Consider the following 19,223-nt stretch of genomic DNA (forward strand, 5'->3'; position numbering starts at 1 on the left):
CCAAGCAGGCTCCATGCTGCCAGTGCAGAACTCAAACTCATGAAACTTGAGATCATGACCTGAGCCTAAACCAAGAGTTGGACACTTAACTGACTGAGCCACCCAGGCATCCCCATTTCTATTATTAAAAAAATAAGCTTTGTTGTCTTTTTTTAATGTTTATTTATTTTTTTTTTTTTGAGAAGGAAAGAGTACACGTTTGCTCAGGGAAGAGGCAGAGAAAGAGAAGTAGAGAAAGAATACTGATGTGGGGATTGATCTCACAAAACGAGATCATGACCTGAGCCAATATCAAAAGTTGAATGATTAACTGCTTAACCAACAGAGCCACCTAAGCACCCCATACTTCCTTGTCTTGATATAAATAACGGTGAGTTATTGTGGCTGATTAATGGCTACAGAAAGTCTTAACAAATTCTTGACCATTCATCACAGCAGACAAAAGGGAGGAAATATTTAAAAGAACAATACTAATATTCCAAAAACTTAACTGTAATCTCTATCATTCCAGCTTATCCTGTTTCATTACAAATTCATTAATGTGAATCTCATCAGAAACACAGGGAAAAAGAAACAATAGCCAAAAGGCTTAAATAACCAAGAACGACTCTGCATTTTATTTGTTAAAATAGCAGATGCTTTGTTTTATTCTATTGGTTCTACTGGTTCAAGAAGCACAGACTTCATTAAATCAAAAGGCAACCATGTAAAGTTTCAGGACTCCAAGACAGGAATTTAAAAGTGGCATCAAAAATCACTGGGGTGCCTAGGTGGCTCAGTTGGTTAAGCATCCGACTTCAGCTCAGGTCATGATCTCGCACTCTGTGAGTTTGAGCCCGCGTCAGGCTTTGTGCTGACAACTCAGAGCCTGGAGACTGTTTCAGATTCTGTGTCTCCCTCCCAATCTCTGTGCCCCTCCCCCACTCATGCTCTGTCTCTGTCTCAAAAATAAATAAATGTTAAAAAAAAAAAAAATCAAATGATCCATAGCATCTATCAAATAGACTATACCTTGATATTTAAATTTAACAGTTTTGTAACTAACAGCTACAATTAAAAGTCTTACCTCAAAAGTCTAAAAATCTCTTCTAAACATTATTGGAAAAAAGTCACTAAAAAATTACATTTTTATGTCACCAATTATTTTAAGAGAGAGCGCATGAGCAGGAGAGAGAGGTAGAGAATCTCAAGCAGGCTCCACACTCAGAGCAGAGCCCGACCTGGTGCTCGACACAGGAGCCACCCAGGTGCCCTAATGTCACCAAATTTTAATATGAAGCCCCCAAATCTTAAGAACAGAACAAATTCTAGAAGAACACCCCATGTGACCATTTTTCCAACCACCTTTCTCTTCTTTTACCTATTATGATGATGATAATTAACAATGATTTATAAAAGCCAGGCACTAGCCTAAGAGCTTTATATATATTAAGTCATTTATTCCTCAAAAGTAACCTACGAAATAGGTTCTAGTATTGTCCCCATTTTACAAATGGGGAGTGATTACATAATTTGCCCAAGAAATAGTAGAACACAGACATGAACTCAAGCAGTCTGGCTCTGGAGGTCAATGTTTACAGACTTCTGTTCAGAACTTTGAGTAGCAGAGCTTGCTAAAAACCTCAAAGAGACACTTAAAGTAGGTGCTATTATTATACTCACTTTACAGACAAGGAAACTAAAATATGTACAAAATCATATAAATAGTAAATGATAAATCAGGACTCTAACCTAGTTTGCCTGACTCTAAAAACCATTTTCTTAGCTATAAACATGTATCACCCTCCCTGTAACCATTAATATTAGCAACAAATCCAAACCCATCAGATAAATCAAACAAATTCCATATAAAACTAAAGATCAAATCAAAGTGAAGATACAATGTCAAGACATAAAGAGTACACCCTCAGAAATAAGAAATACAGGTTGCTTGCTACTATTTCCTACAGAACCAGCAAGTAAACACATTTATAAGATACATCACCTACTTAGAAAAATTACACATCCTACATAAAACAGTTTAACATGAGAGATAAAAAGTTGTAATGTTAACGTTGCCTGCCATATATTCTAAGCAGCAAATGTAAACATACCTGCAAGGAGGCAAGACCATGGAGTCTTTCATAAGCACAGATCCAGAAAGCAGGATATACCAACATCGGGCAACAGTTTCTGAACTGTTCAAGTAAGTAAGTTAATGAGTAAGTAAACATACACATTTCACCTGTTACATGGATTCAATACAAAATACCTAACATGAAATATATTCTAATATCACAAATCATTAAAAATTAATGGAATTTTGGGACATAGTGCCTGTTGCTAAAAAATGTACCAACTTATAAGACTATGTTCACGTGGGAAAAAGTGTAATCACTATCTTAAGATACAGACTTCAGAAGAATATGTTTACTAGCTCAATCTTATTAATTTGATCATTAGCATCACATTTTCCAATTTTGTGCAGTGGATAACATTTGATGAATATGAAAACTTAAAATTCTGTACTACACATGCATATCATAAAATCCTATACTAATAACTTATGTATATTAAAGACAATATTTGGAATTAACCACTTCATCAATATTGTATCTTCACTCAACTAAAAAGTGAACCATAATCTATTTATTTCTTTTAAATTTTATTCTGACATACACAAACAAAATACCTTTTATATGTGTTTCAGGGATAAAAGAATACCAGATGACTCAAGTCTCTCAACATTTTAGTTAAATCTCTAATGGAAACCCAGCATCTTGTTAGATCTTAGTGTATAAACTTATCTTTCTGTCCTCTCAAATATCTTTATTTACCATACCTAAGGTTTTAATTAATTCCAATCTGGAGGAAATTTTAGTATCTGTAAAACAAATCATTCCTCTGACATGGAGAACTATTTATCTAGCTATCTACTTGACATGTAAACTTGAATGTCTAACAGAGAACTCCAACTCAACAAAATCTACCTATTATTTCCTTCAAGCTTCTATTTTTTGTAGTATTCTCTGTCCTCAGTGAACACTGCTCTTCTCCATCCAGAAACCTAGGCTTCCAAAACATTCCACACAGCACTCAGGGTAAGCTTTCTATGTCAATCCTAATGCTCACCATGAGAAGGGAAAATTCTTGTCAACTTTCCAGGAGACACTTCAAAATTCTTTTTAATTTCTTCAAATCTTCATTGAGGGAAAATGAAGATGGCTGCAAATTTCCTAGTTAAGGTTCCTTGCTTAAAATTCTACTTCCTTACTCTTGTGAAAGAGGACTTACAAAGTCAAGAAAGAATAAGATCAAAAAACAATCTGCCCAAAATTAAGACAGAACTAAGTTATAACTGGATGCCACCACAAGCCTCCAATTTTTATCTCACTTAGCGGAAATGGTCACAAAGTTATCAATTAATTCTATTATAAATGCAGAAAATCCTGAATTTCACTCCTACCACAAAGAGAACCATGCCAACCCATGAATAAGAAACTGTTTAGACCTTACAAAAAATTTCACACTCAGAGCATGGTGTGGTAATGCATTTGGACAAGTAAACCCAAGCAAAGTAAAATACTTTAGTGTCAGCCATTCTATCTCCTTCCTCTGGGCAAACAAAGGAATCAAAGAATGAACCAGTCCAAGGAAGGAAGGCATACTTAATGTTGTCAGATCTTCTATCTTCAAAGGCTTCAGATGCTCCTAAGATAAAGACCAAAATACGCTTCAGATGGCCTCCACCTGATTCTCCAGAATCTTCTCTTACTGTTTCCTCTTCTTTCATCAAGGTGCTTGCACACACTGATTTACTTTCACTTTTTCTACCAGGTTGCTTAAGATCAACTACACACTCTTTTCTCTGCCTTTACCAACCTCTGAATTTAAATTCTTCAGTTAACTTCCACATTCTTTGCAAGTTATCTTATTATTAACCAGATACAGAGTTGTATAACTCTTCATATTTTTTAAATAGTGCTGTGGTGCCTGGGTGGCATGTGACTTTTGATCTTGGCCTCAGGTCAAGACCTCACGGTTTGTGAGCTCAGGCCCAGAGTCGGCCTCTGGGCTGATAGCACAGAGGCTGCTTTGGATTCTACCTCCCCCTCTCTCTGCCCCTCCCCAACTCAGTCTCTGTCTCTCTCTCTCTCAAAATAAATAAACTTAAAAAATAAAAGTTCTACTAAGGCAAAATTTAAATACCATAAATTCGCCCATTTGAAGTGCATGACTCAATTTGCAAGAAAACTAAAACAAATGTGCAAAGATCACCGCAATCCGGTTTTAGAACACTTCTGTTTCCTAACCAATAGTATGCTCTCTGCATAGATATGCCTTTCCTGGACAGTTCATATAAATGGAATCATATAATATGTGGAGGTTCTGTCTTGCTTCTTCCACTTAGCATGTTTTTGAGGTTTATCCATGCTTCATTATAAATCCATGTTGCCTTTATTCCTTTTTTACTGCCAAATAGTATTCCATTATACAGATACATGACATTTTATTTATCCATTCATGATACATTTTGATTGTTTCCAGTTTTAAGCTGGAAATACAAATAGTACTACTAAGAACATCTGTGTACAGTCTTTGTATGCACGTGTTTTTATTTCTCTAGCATAAATAAGTAAAAGTAGAATTACTGGGACAAGTGGTTAAACTATATGACTTTCTGGGAAACTGTCAAACTATTTTCTGCAATGGCTATACCATTTAACATCCATACCACTAACATATGAGGATTTCAGGTGTTACTATATCAGTGCCAACACTTGGTACTGTCTACGTTTTTTAATGTAGCTATTCAAATAGCTCTGTACGAGTGACATCTCATTAATTTTTTGTGTTAATTTTGTATAGTGTAAGGTAAGGGTCTAAATTAACTTTTTGCAAATAAATACTCAACACAGCATTATTTCCTGAAAAAACTATGCTGACCTCCTTGAAATGCTTTAACATCTTCATCATAAATTGTACATTGGTGGTTGGTTCCTTTTTAATCCTCATATTATAGCCACAATATGCAAAGATCTTACCTGGAGGCCATTAAAAACAAACTGTTCATAATTACAAGGGTTTACTTCTGGCCTCTCAATTCTCTTCCACTGATCTATTTATCTATACTTTTCTTTTTTTGATAGCACTTAAATATGTGTAACTTTTAATTAATTTTCTCTACTTGACTAAACAATAAGCTCAATAAAAACACTGTGTCTTCGCACCATTCTACACCAAGGTAAGCATAAAGCGTAGCAGAAAAACATTTAATAATAAATGGATGAAAATAGCTATTAAAATTCCTATGAATCCAGTTTAATGCTTTAAAAATGGTAAATGTAATGTGCTGGTAATGAAACATTAAAGTCAATACTATCTCAAAATAGCTGGTGAATCTATATAATAAAAGAACTCACCACTGCCAAAATTTTTAGAAGGAAAACAGGTACAAATAGTTTCATCATCTTGAGAATGGGAAAGACTTTTTTAAATAGGACATGAAAAGCATTAATCACAAGAGAAAAACTAGCCAGAATTAGAAAAATTAGTCAGAAATTTCTACTCTTCAAAAGATGCCTTTAGCAAAGTGAAAAGGCAAGCCACAGAGTAGGAGAAAATCCAAGAAATAGAAGTATCCCAACAAGGGACAAGGATATGGAATTTATAAACAATTTCTACTAATTGACAGAAAAACTACAGAAAACCCAATTAAAAAATGGTTAAAAATTCAAATCAGGTTTCATAAAAGGGCTATCAAAATAGCCTACAAAAACATGAAAATCATTCATTATTAATAAGCATGGAAATGTAAAATAAAATCATAATGAGATAATAAAATGAAGTATGTGAGTCAGATTCTAATGTCAGATTCTAAATCTGATCACACATTTCCTATAATTCTATTCCTAAGAATATGCCCTCAAATGTTCAGGAATGAGTATATAAAAGCACAAAAAGACATGAACAAAATGCTCATACAAACCTTACTATCTACAAAAGGAAAAAACTGGAAACAACCCTAATATCTATCAACAGTGGACAGGATAAACGAATTGTGTTATTTTCACACAGGGTGCAAAGCAGTGCAAAAAGACTAAAGTAAAAACATGGAAAAATCTTAGACATGTGTCAAGTAAAAAAAGCCTGACCCAAATATTTTTATCTAAGTGGACTTCAAAAAGAGGTAAAACTAATTTATGGTGCTACAAGTCAGAAATGGATTACCTTTCTAAGAGAGCTGACTAGAGCCTCGGGAGAGCAGATATGTTCTCTATGTTCAGTTGCATATTAGTTATTAATACATAATATTATATGTATTTATTAAACTTCACTGCACTGTAAATATTTCATGCACCTTCTATTTCAGTGTATGAATATATTACAATCTGCTATAAATAAATTCCTTCCAAATCAAATGAATTTCAATGCTAAAAGTCAAAATTTAAACATTAAAGCTATTAGTTTAAGTTAGTTAAGAAAATACTTACCAAAAAAGAATTTGATTGCCACTGTATCTCTCATAGCGTGCTCTTGCAGACATTAATCTAACATATTTAAAAAAAAGTCAAAAATTTAAAATTATTTTATCTTCAATTTTGTTTTAAAAATAGTGTTATAATTATATACTTCAGTAGATAATGATCGTACCTACCACTAACTTCTTCACTCAACTACAAGAATTTAGAAATAGGGACATCAAATGCAGTATTTTCGAAAACATCCATTGGATAATATTAAGTGGCAACAAATAAAATCTCTTATGTATATTCTATAACCTGCCAATTCACACTGCATAATTTTCCTTTTCTATTATGGAAAAATACACATTTGTCTGATTCACTACTGAATCATGTTAAGAAATTACTGGTAGAAGTGGGGCACCTGGGTGGCTCAGTCAGTTAAGCATCCAACTACAGCTCGGGTCATGATCTCAGAGCTCGTGAGTTCGAGCCTCACATTGGACTCTGTGCAGACAGTTCAGAGCCTGGAGCCACCTTCAGATTCTGTGTCTCACTCTCTCTCTGTTCCTCCCACGCTCACACTCTGCCTCTCCCTCTCTCTCTCAAAAATAAATAAACATTAAAAAAAATTAAAAAAAAAAAAAAAAAAGAAAGAAATTACTGGTAGAGGGGTGCCTGGGTGGGTCAGTCGGTTGAGTGTCTCACTCTTAATTTTGGCTCAGGTCAGGGTCATGGGATCAAACCCCCTGCACTGGGCTGGGCTCTAAGCCTGAGATTCTCTCTTTCTATCTGCCGCCCTCTCACCACTTCATGCTCTCTTTCTCTATCTTAAAAATAAAAATAAAAGAAATTACTGGCAGAAGCATACACACAAAGTCTGTTGAATACATAAACATTACAAAAATTCATTAAAAATGCTTTTAGTGTTACTAAATGCTCTAGTTTTCAGCACGCTTCTTCCATACATATGCTGACATCTGATTACATAATACATAAAATAGACAATAATAAACCCAGGGGCACCTGGGTGGCTCAGTTGGTTAAGCATCAGCTCAGGTCTTGGTTGACTTCCACTCAGGTCATGATCTCACAGTCTGTGACATCTCGGGCTCTGCACTAACAGTGTAGAGGCTCCTTGGGATTAGATCTCGGACTCTGCACTAACAGTGTGGAGGCTCCTTGGGATTCTCTCTCTCTCTCTCTCTCTCTCTCTCTCTCTCTGCTCCTTCCCCTCTCACACTCGGTCTCTCAATCTCAACAGTAGGAAGGAAGGAAGGAAGGAAGGAAGGAAGGAAGGAAGGAAGGAAGGAAGGAAGGAAGGAAGGAAGGGAGGGAGGGAGGGAGGAAGGAAAAGAAAGAAAATAAACTCTAACAATTATATTTTAGCAATCTAATCTGGCCCTTAAACAGAAACTTAAAGAATGATCAGAAAAAGTAACAGATAAGCTGGTCATGGAAGGAAAACACACTCCAAATTTTGATATGCGAAGTTAAGTGCTTTGCAAAACTCAAAAGTGTTTTTATAAATATAACGACAATGACATAAGGTAGCAGGACAGAAAATTTATTTTACAGAGTAGGAAAATAAGGTTCAGAAAGTTTATGGGTCCTGTTCACAGGGGCTCATACCAAGTCGAGAGTCCTGATCCGTCCACTTTCATACACTACATCATACTTTGCCTATCCTAAACATATGACCTAATAAATATCAAAAAGAACTACAGAAAGTAAACAGCTTTGTTTTCACTGGCTAGCAAATACTCAACACTATGCTCTGCTTCAGGTAGTTATTCTCATGTTACCCTCAAAACACTGTAACAAAGATAATCTTATCGTCCCTATTTTACAGAAGACAAAACTATAGCTTACATGTTAAGATTTGCTCAAGGTTCCATAGTTAAGAAAAACTGTGATGAGAAAGCAGAAATTTCTATGCTTATCCTAAAAAAGCCCCCAAATCATGTGGCCCCTACAATGATCTATCCAAACTCATCTGAATAACTCCATAGCACAAACTTTTAAAACACAGCATCGCACTTACCTAAGCTGATGTTCCCTGAGATTTGATAGTATTTCCATTCCATGAAGATAAGAATAAATAGTATTTAAATCCTGGTGAACAGAAAAAAAAAAAAAAATTAGATTATTTTTCAAATATATCTTTCAAGATATCTTAACACCCCACAATTGTGATTTTAAGCAACCATTTATGACAGAACCGTTAACTATAGGAAGACTAATAAAATCTGAATTAAAATAAATCTGAAAAGATAAGAGAAGAGTTACCTCTACTCATACAGGAACCTCCCACCCCCTTCAGTAGGACAGACAGCCTGTACTCACACAATGCCAGAAATCAAAAACTCATTATTTCATATGAAAGTCTATTTCATTTCTAAACAGATGTAACCCTTCTTGCTCAATGACATCCAACTATTCAAAAGGAACTATTGTATCATCTGAAGTATTGTAATTATTATTTTCTCCAGATAATGCAGTTTCAGTATTGGCAGATTCCAGATTTTTTTTTTTTTTTTTTTTTTTTTAATTTTAGGCAGAGAGAGAGCAAGCAGGGGAGAGGGACAGAGGGAAAGAGAGAGAGAATCTCAAGCAGGCTCCATACTCAATGCAGAGTCCGACACAGGGCCCGATTCCACCACCCTGGGATCAAGACCTGAGTCAAAATCAAGAGTCAAGCACTCAACTCACTGAGCCACCCAGGCGCCCCTGCAGATTCCAAATCTTTAAAAGTACCCTGGCTGACCTCCTGTAGACATGACCCAGTTTGTCAACATTCTTACTAAATATGACTTTCTAAAAAAATCTCTTTCTAAAGAGGCTCAAAGTGATTATTAATCAACAAATAAACAAACAATAAATAGTCCAGTGGGACAACCCTACTGCTCACTCTGTGAACAAGGAAGGGCACCTCTCTCTAGCCCTCAGATAACTAGCTATTGAAAGTCTGAGGATAATATAGTATAACCTCAGCTAAGAAGAGAGACAGATTAAAGGGAGAATGTGGGAGCAGTCCAAAGTCCTGACAGAATGGTGTACTTTACCACTTATGCAGAATTTTGGTGCACAGTGATTATAAACAACCTTAAATTTTCTTATATAAAACGTACCTCCTTATTTTCTCCTAAGAACAATGACTTTATACCAGGACAGACTGCTCCCAAACACAGACCTCAGACAACTTCTATTTTAATGGATTACTAAGAAAACATGGAGCCACTAAGTAAAACAGCAATAATCTTTGATTCCAAAAATTACAAGCAGCAATTAACCATGATGGAGTCAATGACCACACGTCTGTAAATCCTTGAGAAAATGGGAGTGAATTAGATTTTTATGTATATATAAAGGATAAGTTCAAAGGAAAAACCCTAACAGATGAGGAAGGTCTATAAAATTCATGAAGACAGCAGACAGAGTAGTGATATGGTAAACTGTATTTCCAAAGATGGCTACAATGGTATTTCTTATCCTATAGGCTGTTTTGCAATAGGACCTTATCACTCCTTGCCCCCACCCCCCATCAAAAATTGTAATCTTACATGCCTTCCCCGCGGACCTGGTTGGCCCTGTGATTTGTTCTCATCAAAAGAAGTAAGGATGTGTAACTTCTAAGATTCAAGTGTCCTAAGACCACCAGTGTTGTGAGGAAGCCCACTAACCTCATGGATAAACAAAGGCCACATGGAAGAGCACCAAGGCATCAGATATGTAAGCAAGGTCTTGAAACAGTGTAGCTACTAAATGAATGCAACTAAGAGAAAGATCCCAGGTGGCAGTTCTGTGAAGCAAAAGAACCAACCTCCCAGCCAGAACGTTCTGAACTGAGGTAATAAATAGCATTCCGGCAAAAGTCTGGCCCATAGTGAACTCACTGAGCCTACAGACCCATCTAATAGTCTCTCTTCACTATGTGTGTTTATGATTAAAATGCATGTACTTGTTAGTTAGAATAATCCCCACAATGGGTCCAGGACCTATGTGGTATAAGCAGTCACAGTGCAAAAAGCCAACAGGAAACCTCTGAAATTGCCCATTCTCCAGAACAAGATAGTAAATAAATGACAATATTGCTTCCAGAGAGGCAAAGGACAGCAAAGACTAGTGCCATCAGTAAAGACTTAAAGTATTTGGGGTGGGGGTCTATCTCATATTATCATCTTCACAAAAAAGATGTATATTTAAAAAATGACTGGATACTGCCAGAGACTTAACCAAATGCCAACCAATATTCTCAACATAACATAGTTGTTAGAACTTATTAAGCCTTGGGTATTGATTTGGTCACTATATTCTTTTCCATTTAAATTACAAAAACTTGGGGTGCCCATTTAAATTACAAAAACTGGGTGGTTCAGTCGGTTAAGTGTCTGACTTCAGCTCAGGTCATGATCTCATGGTTCGTGGGTTTGAGCCCCGTGTCGGGCTCTGTGCTGACAGCTCACAGCCTGGAGCCTGCTTCAGATTCTGTGTCTCCCTCTCTCTCTGCCCCTCCCCGGCTCACACTCTCTTTCTCTCCCAAAAATAAATAAACATTAAAAAATAATAATCAATCAATCAATCAATAAATAACAAAAAATCATCAGAAACACTTTGCATTCATGTGGGACAACATTAACTTACGGTTTTTCCTTAGGACTATTTTAACTCTCTAATTCTCTACCATAATACAGTCTGAAAACATCTAGACCTTCTGACCCATTACAGAGATGTGATCTTGCTGAATGGACAGAATGAACAAGAGAATAACCATGAGGAGGCTGGTACCCTGGAGTCCTTATAACATGTTAATACTCCAGAAAGTGGGCAATAAATTCTATGAGGAGGCAAAGGCCTACCACTTTTAGGTGTGCAGCGATCAGGGGCATTTCAGGACATCTCCTACTGACCAACTGTTGGGACTTCAACTTTAGGTCAACATAGACTAAGGGGGAATTGGACTTATCTTCCATTGTAAAGAACTAAAGATCAAAATGAATATATGATATACATTTTTCATGAGGTAAGACATCAGGAAACAAAAGACTTTAACATCTGACAGAGGACAAACGAAATGATTCATATAATGATGATACCTTACCGTCTGCTGGTATCTTTAGTTGTGGAGAAGGAGCTGGCAGTCTAGGGACAACAAAGTGGCTAGAGTTTGCAGAACACAAGACTGTTACACAGAAATAAATTATGTTCTGGAAACCTATAGAAGGTGTCCTTTGCGTCTTGAGTACTGATCATCCTGTCATGCTCTTAACGACTGAACCAGCCACATGCTCTGGTTTCTTGCATAGTTTTGGTACCAATTACCTCTGAGACAGGCTTGAGGTATTATTACTAGGCGTGGTGTGCTGAAGATCAATAAAAGCTGACAGAGAAAGTAGAAACAAACAAACTTGACAGAGACGGGCTAAAAAGTCTCACAGATATTTCTTGGTAGTAAAAAATTTAAATGCTAGATTCAAGGAGGAATTAATCTACAGTACTTGAAAGCTGCTCTACTGAGTCTGAAAGAGGGAAGTCATGACATTCCAGATCAGCAACACCAGAATGTGCCACCTGTTCTGTAACTAAAATAACATACTGCAGAAATTAACCAAGGCTATGAGAAGAACAAATATCAGCTCTGGATTAGGTAATAAAATAATGGGTTCCACTTGGGCAAAAAATGATGAGGCAGTAGTGATGACTCAGTATTTCGGAAAACAGATCAACCATACTCTCCAAGCCAGTTATGTGAATGAACATGAGCAAACTGAGGTGGGTGGTAACACTGCCATCATACAAGAAGGCAGCAATCTTTTTACACTCTTCAAACAATCCATACCTAATGCATTCATTGTAGGTACATTCTACTGGTTTTAAATATCATTTTTAAATAATATATTAATTCCTATTTGCAGCTCTGTATGAGGAATTAATGACCCTTTTATATATACACTTAAAATTAAGAGGTCGTGCCTTCCTCAATTTTGTGCCAACCAGTGGGCTGCTCCTAGAATAATCCCACCTTTCAATTCCGCTGACGGCCATTCTACACATGCTTAGAAACCCAAACAAAACTCAGAAAACTCAAACTGGAAGGCTTTTTGTTTCTTCAACTCTACAAATAACAAATTTCTTATCTATGATATGCTTAATTCGTCACACACTACTTTCAATACAACATCAATTATCTAAAACACTCACTAACCAAGATATTTTACTCATTATCTTTGTTACTTGGAAAGCAAGTCCATCCCTGGAATTTTAACAATGAAAAATCTCTCAGGGTGGATCCTAAGGACAGTACAGATTCAATTTCAAGATACATATGTTCTGCAGCTACAGGTCTATATAATAAAAACTTATGGTGAAGAATCCTCTACAAATCAATGTTAGGCTGAAGACAGTGTGGTTAAAAACCTGGGAACGTGGAGACAGCCTTGGATTCAAATTACGCCTCTATCAGTAATCACATAACCTTTATTATCTGTACAATAGGAATGATTAACTCTCTCTGAATATAAAATGTTACATGTGTAGCACAGAGATGATGACATGGTAAACAGTTAATAAATGTTAGTACTATGCATTTATATAAAGGTTTGGATCATAAATTTATAAAACAAACACTAAATTACAGTCAGCAGACTATTAAAGCTATTTTGAATGTTTCTGACAATAGTGTCAAGTTAACAAGACCATGCATTAAACATAGAACTCTATCTCACTGGTTTTCTCACCCACAAAGGTATAAATATATTCTACAAAACGGCAATAAAGAGCTACACACACTTACCACATCTTGAGCCCAGTCCCTGCTATCTAAACACCATTTTCTAACATAAGAACCAGGGTTTCTTGGGTAAGTGACTGATTTCAGTACTGAAGCAAGGAAAGTACAAGCCTCGAACATCTTTTTGTGCCAGAGAGTTAAGAAATTACTTACAGACCAATGGGGTCACGTCAAAAGGACATAGTAGCAGACCTTGAAAGGGCTCCCACTGGCTAAATGTGGGGTAATCTAATAATCAAAGGGAATAATGACAATATTAAAAACACAAAAATAATCCCTGAAATCAGAGTGATTGTTTTTTAAAGGGGGAGGCCAGGGGAAGGTGGGGAAAGTTCTACACAGAATGCCAGCTAATAACTGTGGGAGAAATATACAATTAGAAAATTATCACTTTGTAACAGCAAAGTAGTAGTTATTTAGGCAAAGATCATCAATGAATGCTAAAGTATTTGTCAAATACTGGCAAAAAACAATATATCCATACATTCTCAAAATATCACCTCAAAGATCACTTGTAACTTGCAGCACTGTACCTTTGCAACAAAGAAATACAGGTAATCCAATTAGCATCTGCCATAATAGAAAGAACTGATAATTTGTCTTCTGATGTGACAATATTTGAAGAACATCATGGGGCACCTGGCTGGCTCAGTCAGAAGAGCATATGACTTAGTCTCAGGGTTGTGAGTTCAAGCCCCAATTTACTTTCAAATGGCTTAGCAAAATAAAATTTATGCTAGAGAGATGGAGGGAAGATAAATATGGCAAATTATCACTCTGAATGAAGAGTATGTAATAAAGGATACTAAAAATAGGGAAGATACTACTCTTCCCATGTTTCTATAGTTTTGAAATTCTCAAAAAACAAAGATGGGGGTGGGCAACATACAACTATGTCCTGCTTATTCACAGGGTGACAGACATTTCTAGCTTTCCTTAAATGTCAAGTCTTATTTAATTATCTACATTCTTTTTTTTTTTTATTATCTTTTCCTGTGCATCCCCAATCATCACCATATTTTGACCAGTGTCCATGACACACTGCTCCCAAGAATGTTCTCTGGAAAAGCTTATCTCATTCCACCAGTTTATTAGAATTTAGTCTTACTATGTATTTGGGTATACATTTGCTATAGCAGACTGGTAATTTTATTTTTAGATTAAAATACATTATAAACTAATTACTTGAACATTAAGTTTTATTAATAAAAACTTTAACATTAAAAAATTATAGCCTGAAATTTTAATTTTTAGACCTGAAAATCCCAAATGATATGCTTAAACATTAGAACTCCAATAATTAATCTCTGAAATGATAATGCATCAAAAGATCAAGTATCTAATTACTTCTAAATTCAAACTTTAGGCTAAAGTTCACTTTTTTGATCCCACTATATATTACACAATTATCCAAGATATGCTAATTCCAAGTTTCACATGCACTTTTCAATCCTTATCTCTATACACATTTGTTTTACAGAATTTGCTGACATATTCATCATTCATTCACTCCTCCCTCCTAAACTCTTTTCCTCCCATCCCTTCTATCATATGGTCTTCTGTGGGTTCTTGTCCTAATGGAAAACATTTAGTAACAATTACAAACACAGAATGTGAAATTAGAAATCCCAGATTTGAATCCTGACTCTGTAGTCTCCTAGCTGTGTGCCTTAAGACAAATTTTTCTGTGATTCCATCTTCCCATATGTAAAATGTGGACAGCATGTTGTTTCAGAGTGGTTTTGGAAGGATTAAAGGTGTATAAAGGTGTGTGTGTGTTGTTTTTTTTAACAGTAACAGGCATCCAATAAGTACCCCAGCATATAAATCTTAGCCATTCTTATTGCTATTATTGCCTTTCTGCTCCAGAGGCTCCTGAGTCTCCATCACAGGCTTTGCCTTCTTTTCCTATTCCGTTAAATGTTTATAAATGTTTCCATCACTGTGACAACCACCCTTTCTTCACTAGAGACTCTCTACCCTCCACATCCATAGTTGTAACTACCATATATATACCAATGACGCCAATATTTGTATTTCTAGCCCAGAGCTCTCTAGTAAAACTTAGAAACTACACATTCTAGAACATAATGAACCCTTTCACCTGGGAGATCCATCAGCATCTCAAGTGTAATAAATGCAAAGCTAAACTCACTGTTTATATTCCTGGCTGGGTCTTCTTCCTAGGTTCCCTGATTTACATGATGCTCTCTTCTTTAGTCGCTCTGGCCAGAAATCTATCAATTCTATTTCATAAGTATCTCTGTTCACGATCCCACCTGGAGCAATTTTGAAATTTATTATTTCTCACTGGGTAACAGAAAACAGCCTTCTTGCATCTAAGTCTGACTGCCTGTAATCCATTCTTCATGGTCCTGCCAGAGTTAACTTTCTAAAAAGCATACAGAAACTCCTTAACAAAGAGAAAGCAGTTCTTCACCAGATCTGGACCCTGGCCATGCCTCCAGGCTCATCTCTGTTACTACTTGTGTGCCCAGGCAACTTGCACCTTTGTGTTAAGATCATCTTGTGGCCTTGACAAATGCAGTTCTCTGTTCAGGAAACACAAACTGTCCCTTCTTCATCTAACATTTACATATTCTCATCTATGCTCAAGGCAGCATTCCCTTTTCTAAGACAACAAGAATGACACCTGCCAACCCTTTACTTCTCCCTCCCAGAGTCCTCCTGTAAACTCCTGAGTGCCTCCTTTTACAGCTGTACAGTAGTTAACAGGGTATTTTAATTGTCTGTGTATTTGCCTATCTCTTCCCCTAATGAAAGAACTTTAATCTTTGACCCCTGGCATTTAAAAATAGTACTTAAAAAATATTTACCACACAAATATCCACTAGGCACTCCTCCTTAAAAATTATGTATTCAACTCTGCCTCAGTCATTTAAGGCAGGTATTAAGGCATAAATACTCCAAACTCCAGATGGTACCTGTTACACAACTCTTTTGTGTAAAAGAAAAAAAAAAAATCTGTGATAAAGCCTTTTATTATTAGTTGAATGCTCTTAAAAAGCCAAAATTGGGGGCACCCGGGTGGCTGAGTCAGTTAACCATCCATCTTCAGCTCAGGCAATGATCTCATAGTTTGTGAGTTCGAGCCCTGCATTGGGCTCTGTGCTGACAGCTCAGAGCCTGGAGCCTGCTTTGGATTCTGTGTCTCAGCGTCCGACTTCAGCCAGGTCACGATCTCGCGGTCCGTGAGTTCGAACCCCGCGTCGGGCTCTGGGCTGATGGCTCAGAGCCTGGAGCCTGTTTCCAATTCTGTGTCTCCCTCTCTCTCTGCCCCTCCCCCGTTCATGCTCTGTCTCTCTCTGTCCCAAAAAATAAATAAACGTTGGATTCTGTGTCTCCCTCTCTCTCTGCCCCTCCCCCACTCACACTTTTTGTCTCTCTTTCTCTCTCTCAAAAAAACAAACTTTTAAAAAAAGCCACAACTGAATACACTAGTACCTTTTGAAAACAAAAATATAAGTTATCAAACAGAATGGTGTAAAAAATCACCAATACAGACATCAAACACACCTGTTTTCATTCTACATAAAACTTGAGAATTCTGAACTTCCATTACATTGATATCCTCCACTGAACTGACACAGCACCTTAAAATACTGCATACATCACAGGCAAGATAAAACAGTAACAATTTATTCAGGAAAATATGAGACATCTATGCAGATGATAAACAAAAGTTCAAAGCTTAAAATATGGCCTAAACTTCACTGTTCTGAGAAGTGGGGTGCTACTGAACTGAGGAAGTCACCAATGAATCATGTGACCTTGAGCAAGACATTTTACCTCTCAGAAGCTTAGTTCCTGGATCAGTATGCAACTCATTTCACTAGCTCTTGACCTCACCGGCTAAAGTATTTCTAAGAGTGCTATATATACATTCACAAATACTTGCTGGCAGTGATACTACTTTAGTTTTGTACTAAGTGTCCTGTCCAGTGAACCCCACTATCTCTGCCACGTAACAAAGCCTAAAGCCCTCCAGCTGCCAAAGCTTTAGTTTATGGCAAAGTAGTGGAGAGTGGAAAAACATCAAATAGGGGCTGCTCAGGCGTCCAGAATCTCATGTTCTTAATAAAGTGGCTCGTTCACTTCTTATTTACAGCAATATCTCAGTTTAAATAGGCTGGTCCAAGGTTAAATCAAATAATGACTACAATGTTACAGAGCTCAGTCACTCCATCCCTTCCAAAGAACAGGACTTTGTCACACAGTCAAGCTCATCATGCCTGGATGCTCCTCCTTTCTGCAGAATTCTCTTGGGGAAGCTCCTCAGTCTCTCCGAAACAAAATCTTAGGGTGTCTCAACTCCTCATTGGCTACAGTTTTTTCTCTAGGTGGGAATCTCCAATACATGTAAAATGAGGTGCCCAGAAGAGATGTTGTCTAATAAAGGCCCCATCCAGATCTCTATTCCTTTTCTATCCAGTTGAATTTACAAATGAAGGCCAAAGGACCCCACAAGCATAAATAAATTCTTTTACTTCCAAAAAACCCTCTGAATGTGCATCTGCTGTAGAAAAGCACAAAAGAATCTTTGTTCTGCCACCCTCAGGGATGTGCACAGTGACTCACTCAAAAATGACTCCAAGTACAATGGCGCACTTTTGCCAATTCAGGAAAAACCTCTACAAGTCTACATTTAAAGACCACTATTCTAAATTCTGAAATGGATAAATAACTACAAGAATACTAAATTTTATCTTCTTACATTCCTAGCTCCCTCTTTGGCTTTTCTAATAAAAATTTGTGTTTTGTTTGTTTTTTTAAGCCTTTTTTTGATTGTAAAAAGGCAATTATATCAGCATCTAGCTAAGCATGAAATTTTTGCCCAGGAAAGTTTTAAAGTCATCTGGTTGAAACTCTATGAGAAATTAAAACTGGTATTTATCTGTATTTCTCCGAAATTTCCTGCACATGTGTTTTTTGTTCGTGTGTGTGTGTGTGTGTGTGTGTTTTAAAACTAAACAAAAAAGGAGTTTCTATCTGTACTACTTATGATGAATTCCAAGGTAAAACAGTCTCTTCATGGCAACTGTACTTTACTCATGTTTTAATTAGAGGATATTAATAGCAAATGTTTGCCATTTTGGCCAAACTTCATCAGTCTTTTAATCCCAGCACTTCAAATATTAGACCAAAAGAAACCACCACTAGAAGAATAGGGGAACAGTAAGTATTTTTCACATTCCTTTTTTTGTAAGTTTATTTACTTTGAGATAGAGCACACACAGGAGCAGGGGAGGGGAAGAGAGAGAGGAAGAAAGAATCCCAAGCAGGTTCTGTGCTGTTAGCACAAAGCCCAATGCCAGCTCCATCTCACAAACTGTGAGATCATGACCTGGGCCGAAAGCAAGAGTCAAATGCTTAACCAACTGAGCCACCCAGGTGCCTCACATTGCTTTTCTTTTTAAAGTCATTTAAAAAATATCTGGAAACCTACTATGTACCAAGTATTGCATACTAGGCACTGGAACATAAAGATATCTTATTTTCAAGGAGCTTACAGACCAGCCAGAGAGACAAACATGCAAGTAATCATAACAAAGTAATTACTGTGGTGGAGGAAGGCGTCAAATATCCTGGGAACACTGAGGAGTGGAAAAGTGAGCAAACTGAATTTGCCAAGCCATCGGATGGCTTTCCACTAAGGAAATGGCAAGCTAGTACGTATGGCTACCATTTATTGAATGTTGATCACAGGCACGTTGCTAAATACTTTACATATATTATCTCATTTAGTCCACACAAAAACCCCAAAATGATATTCAGTCTTAAAAAAGTTAGGTAACTTGCCCAGGGTCACTCAAAGTCTCAGTGCTGGAACCCACACTTGACATAAGGCTTGTCCAAATCCAAAATTCCAGGGCTATAAATACTGCACCATACTTTCCCCTCTTGTGTAAAGCAAAGAGACAGGAGAATGTGACACAATGAACAATGCTTCTCACTGCTATCTATATATC

The 19,223-nt window shown here is 36.7% G+C and overlaps 1 protein-coding gene across 5 annotated transcripts in view; it reads right to left on the bottom strand.

Moving 5' to 3' along the window:
* Nucleotides 1–19,223, bottom strand: part of RAPGEF6 (Rap guanine nucleotide exchange factor 6) — a 191,207-nt gene that overhangs the window by 163,145 nt on the left and 8,839 nt on the right. For 4 of the 5 annotated variants that reach the window (XM_030317510.2, XM_030317528.2, XM_030317504.2 and 1 more), the window contains exons 2-4: nucleotides 8,488–8,558; nucleotides 6,474–6,530; nucleotides 2,094–2,177 (exon numbers count right to left, since the gene is read on the bottom strand). In XM_030317510.2, the coding sequence (XP_030173370.1) occupies nucleotides 2,094–2,177; nucleotides 6,474–6,530; nucleotides 8,488–8,558 (212 nt within the window). The remainder of the gene's footprint in view (nucleotides 1–2,093; nucleotides 2,178–6,473; nucleotides 6,531–8,487; nucleotides 8,559–19,223) is intronic. The other variant, XM_030317520.1, reaches the window with a different exon arrangement.

This window comes from Lynx canadensis, chromosome A1 (assembly GCF_007474595.2).
Source record: "Lynx canadensis isolate LIC74 chromosome A1, mLynCan4.pri.v2, whole genome shotgun sequence".
In the NCBI taxonomy this organism is placed as follows: Eukaryota; Metazoa; Chordata; class Mammalia; order Carnivora; family Felidae; genus Lynx; species Lynx canadensis.